We start from the raw sequence: 10151 nt of genomic DNA, 5'->3' as shown, positions 1-10151 counted from the left end.
CCCCCCCCAAACAGAGATCCCACAATCTTAGACTTGGATTTAAGAAACATCATCGGTTTCTCAACAAGTCTTTCTTTTCACTCATTTATAAATGCAAACAGCAACTTTAGTGGACAAAGGGGTGAGGGCGTTGTGAAATCAAGTACCAAGGAAATATTAAAATCCCCCAGGTGTGAGCAGCCCAATTTGACCATGTTCTCCTGTGGGATGGCTGAACTCCTGGGCTCAGAAATCCAGTCAGGATCCCTAACTGTCCATTTGGGTGGTCCCAGTGAAACTGATCACCACCCACCAAGAGCCATTTGCAAGATGACACCTGCCACCTGCTTCCCTCTTTGAAACCCTGGCCTGAGAGGCAGGTAGGCACAGGGCAACAGGGCAGCCCCAGGCTGGCTAAGCCTCGGGCCACATGACAGGAAGAACCGTAAGTAGATCCAGTCTGGGGTTGGGAAGCACCGTTGCAGTAAGAAGACATTTTTAAAAAGGAACAGCCGCCTCTTTTCTGAATGGAATTCCAGCGATTGGCTATATTCATAAAATACCGGGAGTGTATTTCATCCTATCTCTCAGGATTTGGGGATTCAAGGGCCTCAAGACTGAACGTGCCCTCCACGAAGGGCCGCTGGGACTTACCTCACTTTAAATAAACATTCACAGTCTGTTTAATAGACCTAAGAGCTATTTAGCAACTATGTTTGCACTTATTGATTGCCTTGGTTAAAAATTCCAATTAACATAGCAACCTCTGTCTCCTGGGCAAGGGGACACAGGGAGACACTGACAAGCATGCATTTGACACCCAGACACTATCTGAAGCAGGTAACATCCTGCCTGGTTTTGCTTTTTGCTAACAAGTGTGAATTAGCTTAATAAAAACAGTACCAGGCCGGCAGAGCTGATTGAGGAAACCAACCACATGAAGGATTCCAAAGGCCTGAGTCTGCAGACCCGAAAGGGAAACAGCGACCCCAAGTGTCAGAGTCCTGTAATGACAGGAATCAGCAAGGCTGTGCTGTGGAGACGGGGCTCACAGACCACACAGGCAGAGCTGCTCCCTGCCAGCAGGGGTGGCCTTGACTCCACGCCCCTGACCTTAAGCACAGGCACGTCCCTCACCATCGCCTTAATATGCAGGACTGCTGAATTCAAACTGCCCCTGACACAGACGTACAGAATGGACTTGAGGACACGGGGAGGGGGAAGGGGAAGCTGGGACGAAGTGAGAGAGTGGCATGGACATATGTGCCCTACCAAATGTAAAATAGATAGCTAGTGGGAAGCAGCTGCATAGCACAGGGAGATCAGCTCTGTGCTTTGTGAGCACCTAGAGGGGTGGGATAGGGAGGGTGGGAGGGAGACACAAGAGGGAGGAGATATGGGGATATATGTATATGTATAGCTCATTCACTTTGTTATACAGCAACAACTAACACACCATTGTAAAGCAATTATACCCCAATAAAGATGTTAAAAAAACACTGCCCCTTCAAAAATAACTTTTACAAAGAAACAGAGGACACACTTGGACAAAGCTATACATCCCTAATACCACCCATTATGAAGGTAGAACAGCTGGGACTCAGCCAGACCCTGTGGGCATCACATCAGGCCTGGGGAGTAACTGGGAAGCACATCAGAAACCCAGAACCTCCCCCTGAGGCTCCTACCCACCGTCTGCCCCCACTTAGTGTCCCTGCTCTGTGTCTCTCCTGAGCAAAGCTCCACACACTCCACCTGCCGGGGGGCCCCTCTCTGTGCAAAAATGCACCTGTCCTGAGTCTCCTTCCTGCATGACCCGAATAAGGGATGAGCAGTTAAATGTACTAGCTATTTAGCAACTATGTTTGCACTTATTGATTGCCTTGGTTAAAAATTCCAATTAACATAGCAACCTCTGTCTCCTGGGCAAGGGGACACAGGGAGACACTGACAAGCATGCATTTGACACCCAGACACTATCTGAAGCAGGTAACATCCTGCCTGGTTTTGCTTTTTGCTAACAAGTGTGAATTAGCTTAATAAAAACAGTACCAGGCCGGCAGAGCTGATTGAGGAAACCAACCACATGAAGGATTCCAAAGGCCTGAGTCTGCAGACCCGAAAGGGAAACAGCGACCCCAAGTGTCAGAGTCCTGTAATGACAGGAATCAGCAAGGCTGTGCTGTGGAGACGGGGCTCACAGACCACACAGGCAGAGCTGCTCCCTGCCAGCAGGGGTGGCCTTGACTCCACGCCCCTGACCTTAAGCACAGGCACGTCCCTCACCATCGCCTTAATATGCAGGACTGCTGAATTCAAACTGCCCCTGACACAGACGTACAGAATGGACTTGAGGACACGGGGAGGGGGAAGGGGAAGCTGGGACGAAGTGAGAGAGTGGCATGGACATATGTGCCCTACCAAATGTAAAATAGATAGCTAGTGGGAAGCAGCTGCATAGCACAGGGAGATCAGCTCTGTGCTTTGTGAGCACCTAGAGGGGTGGGATAGGGAGGGTGGGAGGGAGACACAAGAGGGAGGAGATATGGGGATATATGTATATGTATAGCTCATTCACTTTGTTATACAGCAACAACTAACACACCATTGTAAAGCAATTATACCCCAATAAAGATGTTAAAAAAACACTGCCCCTTCAAAAATAACTTCTACAAAGAAACAGAGGACACACTTGGACAAAGCTATACATCCCTAATACCACCCATTATGAAGGTAGAACAGCTGGGACTCAGCCAGACCCTGTGGGCATCACATCAGGCCTGGGGAGTAACTGGGAAGCACATCAGAAACCCAGAACCTCCCCCTGAGGCTCCTACCCACCGTCTGCCCCCACTTAGTGTCCCTGCTCTGTGTCTCTCCTGAGCAAAGCTCCACACACTCCACCTGCCGGGGGGCCCCTCTCTGTGCAAAAATGCACCTGTCCTGAGTCTCCTTCCTGCATGACCCGAATAAGGGATGAGCAGTTAAATGTACATGAGAATCTGAAGGGAGATGTTTGTGACGTAAGGACTCCAAATTTTACTATCCCAGGTCCTCTAGGCCAACCTCCCCGTCAACTCAAGACTCGCTCATTCAGTGCTACTGGCAGCGCTCACCTCCTCTCCCTGAAAGCTCCCAGAAAAGACCCTGCCGGTCATCGCTAGCTGGTAGAAAGTCCATGAGGACAGAGGTATCTGCCTGTTTGGTTCATCGCTGTATCCCCAGGGTCTAAGACACTGCTTGTGGTAGGTGCTCAATAAATATTTGTTGAAAGAAAGACTGCGTGAATGAAGTGCTTGCCTTAAGCCAGGATGACTCTCCCTGCATCCTCCTTCCAGGCCAAGCTCTGCCCCTAGAGCAACCCAGGATAAGTCGTCTCTCTAGACCTCATGCTCCTTTAGATTCCTGGAGGACACAAACGACGTTTGGACTCTGTGACTTTCATGCAGCCGGGAGGCAGGGTCAGGAACGGGACGAGGAGAGAAATGCTGGGAGCATGAGTGAGGGGCAGCCAGCAGCAGGAAAAGGACTTTACTTTTCACCAACCATTCCAAGAAGCTGCCAACAGCACCCTCTGCTCAAAAGGGTACGTCTGAGCCCCCCCTGCCAGCTTCCTCCCCACGTGCCCAGTGCTGGCTTCACGGTTCCCCCCTTACTCTCGGTCACGGCACATCTCTGGGGTTGAATCAGGAAGACCCCGCCTTGTCAATTCGGTTTTTAAAAAAAGATACGTGCACTTGCCAGAAACGTGAAAACGCCCGCTCCTGTGCTAGGCCCTGAGGATCAAATGTGAATAAGAAACAAACATCTGCATGAAGTCATTTCCATGCCACCCAATTCTGGGCAAGAGCAGAGTATGTGTGAGGAGCTGGAACGCCCCGGTGGAGCTGGTGCCGGACGAGAGGGGCAAGGCTTGAGGGTAGGACACCCCGTCCTCTTGCTCCCCTCGGTAACTTCACGGTTATATGTAGGTCAAGTCACTATGCTGTATACCTTGAAAGTATACAGTGCTATATGTCAATAACATCTCAATAAGCTGAAAAAAATAACCACTTGCAGTAGGAAACATGCCCATTTAAGGATGGGGAACCAGAAGGTCGAAGACATTAAGTAAGTTACTACCATGCTATTTGCAGTTCCTGCTGGTTTTTCCCTTTCTCTCTCTCTCTCCCTCTCCCTCTCCCTCTCCCTCTCCCTTTCCCTCTCTCGCTCTCGCTCTCATGCTCTCTCTCTCTCTCTCTCTCTCTCCACTTATTTGTGCTCATGACTTATTTGCCCCACTGGACCTCCCCATCCACAGAGGATGAGAGGTCTGCTGGTCTCTCAAACAGGATGAGACGCAGGGCTTTCCCCCCGCAGTCAAACAAACCCCTCCAAACTCACCCTTTCATCCTCTTCCTCTGCAAAAGCCAAACTTTCTCTCTGATGTGCCTTTGAAAGGTGGTCAACCACGCCCGGGAGCACAGCAAAGGAAAGGAGTCAGGGCCCCAGCACCCGGCTAGTCTAGGAGGGAACACGTGCGACCCCGTGCAGCGCCAGCTCCCATGACAACGTAACTTGGGAGCTTCCTAATTTAAAAGCTCTTGGTTAACTTTCTCACAACGGCCAGGGCCCATTCTCGTTTTAACTGCTGATTCTCCTTCCATCTTCCTCTGCTTCTCTCCAGCAGGATATTTTCACACCCTGGCTGCTGATACACAGAAGTCAAAAAAAAGAACGAGAGAACTAGCAAGTAAAAGAAGACCTCTGAGACTATATGGAAGGGGCTGTGGGTTGAATTGCATCCCCTCCAGATTCATACATTGAAGTGCTACCCCCCAGCACCTCAGGATGTGACCTTGTTTGGAAGTAGGGTCCTTGCAGATGTAATTAGTTAAGATGAGGTCATACTGGAGCAGGATGGGCCCCTGATCCAATGTGATTAGTGTCCTTATGACAAGGGGAGATTTGGACAGAGACATTCACACAGGGAGAATTTGGTGTGAGCAAGAGGTCAGGGATTGAGCAATGCATCTACAGCCAAGGAACAGCAGCAGCAGAGATGGCCAGCAAATCTCCAGAAACTGGGGACAGGCCTGGAACAGGTTCTCCCTCACATCCTCAGAAGGAACCAACCTTGCCCACAGCTTGATCTCAGACTTCTGGCTTTCAGAACAATGAGATGATGAACTTGTGTTGTTTAAGCCGTCCAGCTGCTGGTGCTTCATCATGGCAGCCCTAGCCCTAGCCCTAGCGAGCTAATACAGAAGTGCCCTGGACTGAACTGTGACCACTTGAGCCAATGCCTGGGGCACCCATGAGGCTGATCTGAAGTCACAGAAACCCTCTGCACGTCAGCAGGACCAGGTCCTGGGGGAGATTTGCTGGTAGACAGAAAGCCGGATAATCTTGCATGCTCAACAATCTCCAGCCTGCGTCTGCACCTCCCACCTACTAGGCAAGCAAAGGCAGATCCAGGGCACTGGTACCAGGACTCCTGCCACCCCTTGTGCCCATGGCAGACACTTCTAATTCACTAAGATGTTCTCCTGCTGAAAATAGAGGCTCAGAATCTTTCTTAACCCAGGGCTCCTAGAAGCCACCAAAAAAAAAGAATCTATGAGAGTTAGCATGATAGTCGAAACAATTTAGGAATCCTATTCCAGGCAGCAACTCTGTGGGGTCCAGAACAGCATCCTTTGCCCCTCCAAATATCTGGTATCACTTGGCACAGTACCTTGTACACTGTAAGCACCTAGGCCATACGTATTGAATGGATATGTTTTTCGGTTTGGGCTCATATGGGACAAGAGTGACAGCAACAGCAGTTCTCAAATATTTTGTAAACTACCATCTTAAAAGGATTTTCTGGGATGACTTTTCATGATGGTGTAGGGACAGCACTGACCTTCACCATCGACATTTATTCATTCAACAATTATTAACTGAGCACCTGCTACGTGCCAGGCCTGGGCTAAGTTCGGATTAAGGGTGGGAAGAGGATGCCAAACAATGCAGATCCCAAGAAACTAGAGAAAACACCATGAATAAATGAACTCCCTGAAATTCACAAGGACAAATATGAATTTCCGACATTGTCAATCTGACATGCTGGGCATTGAGATGCTCTTAGCTGGAAAGTCCTTCCAATTCCCCTGCCACTCATGGTGCTGCCTACCCTAGTGACAGTAATGACAGGATCACAAATGGCTCCTGATGACGGGAGTGGGTTTAAAAGTCCAAGGTCAACCTGCTCTTTGAACACATTCCCGAGTAATTCATCTGCACCAATTAACATTAATTAGAGAGCAAAGCTTGGGCTTGGGGCTAGGAGATCTCATGGAAGAGCGTCTTCATGTTCATGGGTGGCCACCAAATGAGAACATTTATTTGGGGGAAATAATGACTTTGGAACTTGAGGAGCAACTTCTGCTCCCCTTTGGCATTAGGAAGATGCCGCTCACTGAGGAAAGGAGGGGAGGCCCCACGTCGGGGCTGACCTACCTGTCTCACTTCATCACAGAACAGGACAAAGACCAGCGCGTAGAGGACCAGCTCCGGGGGTTGCGGCACAGGGTGGAAATCCATGAGCAGCACGTAGGCAAAGAGCAGGAGGAAGGCGATATAGAAGACCACGTTCCAGGAGAAGACCACAAACGGAGAGGTGAAGAAGGCCACGTAGTACCACAGGAGCTTCCTGTGCTTGTCGAGGGGCTTCTTCCTGGACCGAGGAGGGACAGCACTGTCACCATCCTGGCCAACATCACTGCGTGGGCTACACCTCTCCTTCCGAACACCGATGAACATAGACCCACAGCTGGGCCAGGGACAGGTGGTGTCCAAATTGGGCTCTAAGTTTGACCCAGCCAAAATTCAGCCTCGGCATTTCATGCTTAACAGATCCAAATTCTGCCTCAGATATTGAAGACATGAGCCCACTTCTACCTCACACAGATGCTTGTACACACACACAGGTGCTTGTACACACACACAGATACATGCACACACACAGATATATGTATACACACACTCACGCACGATTATGTGCCTTGGTTTCATACCTAAATGATACAAAGCCACAGCCCACCAAGGGTATAATAAACAGACACAGGATAATCTTCCAGTTCTTGGTGTCTCGGGAAATCTCTCCGTACCATTGCTTGGAAAGAAAATTCTACAGGAAACAGAGACAAAGGACACAGGTCCTTATTAATGCTATGACATGCTGGATGGTGTGCGACCTTTCTTCCCAGCCCTCAAACCTCTCCAAATAAATAACTCTCTGAATTGAGATCCTTATTCTTTTACATTAGTTACCTGGATTTTAAGGGGCTATGATTCAACCATATAAAATTCTGTTTGATTTTCAGTCCTTTTCTATGTTGTGTTCTGTGAACTTTAAAACAGAGGTTGTATGAGTCCAAATTCACTAAACCTATGAATTTTAACCAACTCTAATTCTTACTGCATAAGTTTAAACAGGCACCTCTGTAGCTCCTTTTCCCTGAAAGATCACAAATTCACACGACATCCAGTGCTACCTGCGGGGCCCCAAGGATTCATTTCTGGAGGCAGATAGGTGACACCTGTCAGGACACTGAAAGGAAGTCGGCAAGAGAGAGACCACTGGTGTCTCAACACCCATTTGAGCTAAAAAGGCATGGAAAAGCTCTCCCCAGAACATATCAGCTCCTGAAAGGTGGAACAGGGCCTCGCACGAAGGTAGGAATTAGAAATTCGTTTTGTCTCTGACAGCAGCACTGAAAGTCAACACAGAAGGGGGGGGCATAGGCTGGGTCACACGGAAGGACCCCGCGGCTCTCAGAAAAGATCGTATTGGGTATTTCCTGGTGATCCGGTGGTTAGGACTCCACACTTTCACTACCAAGGGTGTGGGTTCGATCCCTGGTCGGGGAACTAGGATCCCGCAAGCTGCACAGCACGGCCAAAAAAATACCCCACAAGAACAAAAATATCATGCCAATCAGAAGGCACCGGTGTGTCTCCGTGGCAGAGCAGGGGGGACCTGAGGCCTTCCCAGCACTGTCTGGAGGGCTGGGACCCGGGGACCCATCCATACCCCGGTGCATCCCTCCAGGAGAGGACGGCTCCTCCCGAGAGCCCTGCCCCGCTCTGCCTGGGCTTCTGGGGCCGGGCGGGTAGTTGGCTCTTGAGGGGCAGACCCAGGGAACCGCAAACTGCAGCTGGTGGGTAGGTGCTCGGATGGGCACCACCGGGGCAGGCGGCATGAAGCTCCCAGAAGCTCCCAGAAGGCAACTTCTCCTTAGCATACCTGTGTCTGCTTCCTTCCCTTCTCTTCCCAGCCTCTTGGCCTCCACCCCCCTCACGCACCTCCCGGACTCACATCCAGCATAAACCACTTGCAGTCGAATCCCTGTCTGGCGGTCTGCCTCTGCGGGGCACACCGAGACAAGTAAGGTCCGGTCTTCCGCACTGTCCCGACCCTTCCAGGGTGATGAGCCCACAAGGCCATCGCCAAGCGGCACCACGAGGCCCTCGGTCACGGAAACCTCCCGCACTAGCTCGGCTTCCGTGGCCACCAGCGACATCTGAGCCCACACGTCAGCCTGCCCAGAGCAGCCACACTCCCTGGTCCCACGGGCCGGGCAGGGACACATTCCATAAACATCGCTGAACCGGCATCTGGTGGAAACCGTCGGGCCTGGTGAACTTGGACGGGAGCACGAGTCAACCTCCCCAGGGCCCAAAGCTCTGGGACACCTGCAAGAAGGGGTGTGGGGGCTAAGAAGCTGTGAGCAGAGCCATGAGCAGAGCGAGGCAGCCGTGGCAGCCGGCCGGGTCTCCCAGGCAACCCTGACCCCAGCACTGGCCTCCCTCCACCCCACTACAACACAGAGGCTACACCAGAACAACAGCAAGGCTCCCTGTGTGTCCCTTGTCATCCATGACCACACTCACTGAATCCACTTGGCTGCAGTAGCAAACGGATTCTTTTGTAAACACTGTGCCAGTTATTGGCTGCATGGAATAATGGGAAGTCCGTAAGGCGGGCAACCATCATGGGATCAAAACCCAGCCCTGCCACTTCCTAGCAACCTGGGGAACATTCCAGAACCTCTCCGAGCTCCTGAGTCCTCCTCAGTAAAATGGGATGATGTCGACCCGCACACGTGCTGTGAAGGTGAAGCGTGGTCACGTGTACCAGGGCTACGCAGACGAGTGTCAGTCCTTCCATCTCCTCCCCACCTTCCTCCCCTTCACACCAGACCCCTCCAGCTGGGATGGCGGGTGGAAAAAATCTCCCCTCTGAAACCTGAGATACCAGGTGCAAACTGCTGTTAATGTAATTTGGGGCAGGAAACGTCTACACTGGCTGAACCCACTTCATACTAGTTTCTCTGCTACCATTACTACTAGTAATAGCTCCAAGAGTAACAGCTACCATAAAGGGCTGGCCCCACTCACATATTATCTCATTGAATCCTCACAGCAACCCTTCCTTTACCCCCTGTTATGCCCACTTTACAGATAAGGAAACTAAGGCTCAGAGAGTTCATGTAACCTGGCCCATCCCTACACCTAATTAGAGATGCACTGGATCCAGAGACTCAGCTGACGGAAAGGCCCATTTCTGGGCATGATGTTTGGTGACTGCATGTTGTTTACCTGGACCCCGGGCTGAGAGATGAAATGCTGGTCCGTGGCCTCCACCGCCAGCTCCAAACAGCTGCTTCCGCCCCAGGCTTCACAGGAATAGACCAGGAGCTGTTCCGCCAAGTCTTCGTCGCTGCTGTAACACTCCGTGAACAGCTCTAAGTGACATTGTCCCCAGAGAGAGGGAAACGGGAGGCAGGGCTGGCCAATACACAGAACTTTCCCCCCCCCCCGCCACCCGGGCCCACCAGCCAAGCCCTGACTTTCATGAAAGCCTGGCTGTGAGCATCCTGGATTATAAAAGGCAAACAGAACACCAGAACAATGTAATTCTCTACTGAACAAAGGGACCTTCTTTGGGCACCCCGCACACAGCACAGCGCCTCCTGGCAGCAGGTGTCCAGAAATGCCCACTGAATTGAGCTGCAGTGAACATGAGGAATGCCCTCTTTGGTGGGGTTCAGCCACTGGGGAGGGGATCCAGACCCTGAGCCCCCCTCCATCTCATTTACCTCTGTGCTTTTTTGGTGAGGTTCTTTGCGGTTAAGGCACAGTGC

General features: G+C 51.1%; 1 protein-coding gene across 1 annotated transcript in view; it reads right to left on the bottom strand.

Annotated features, from left to right (window-relative positions):
- Nucleotides 1-10151, bottom strand: part of TRPM8 (transient receptor potential cation channel subfamily M member 8) — an 83258-nt gene that overhangs the window by 33100 nt on the left and 40007 nt on the right. Inside the window, exons 14-16 of the mRNA XM_024752768.1 lie at nucleotides 9607-9752; nucleotides 7020-7132; nucleotides 6463-6679 (exon numbers count right to left, since the gene is read on the bottom strand). Of these exons, the coding sequence (XP_024608536.1) occupies nucleotides 6463-6679; nucleotides 7020-7132; nucleotides 9607-9752 (476 nt within the window). The remainder of the gene's footprint in view (nucleotides 1-6462; nucleotides 6680-7019; nucleotides 7133-9606; nucleotides 9753-10151) is intronic.

Source organism: Neophocaena asiaeorientalis, unplaced genomic scaffold, assembly GCF_003031525.2.
Source record: "Neophocaena asiaeorientalis asiaeorientalis breed wild unplaced genomic scaffold, Neophocaena_asiaeorientalis_V1.1 scaffold294, whole genome shotgun sequence".
Classification (NCBI taxonomy): Eukaryota; Metazoa; Chordata; class Mammalia; order Artiodactyla; family Phocoenidae; genus Neophocaena; species Neophocaena asiaeorientalis.
The sequence above is the reverse complement of the archived record's forward strand: the minus strand, read 5'-3'. Positions and strand labels throughout refer to the sequence as shown.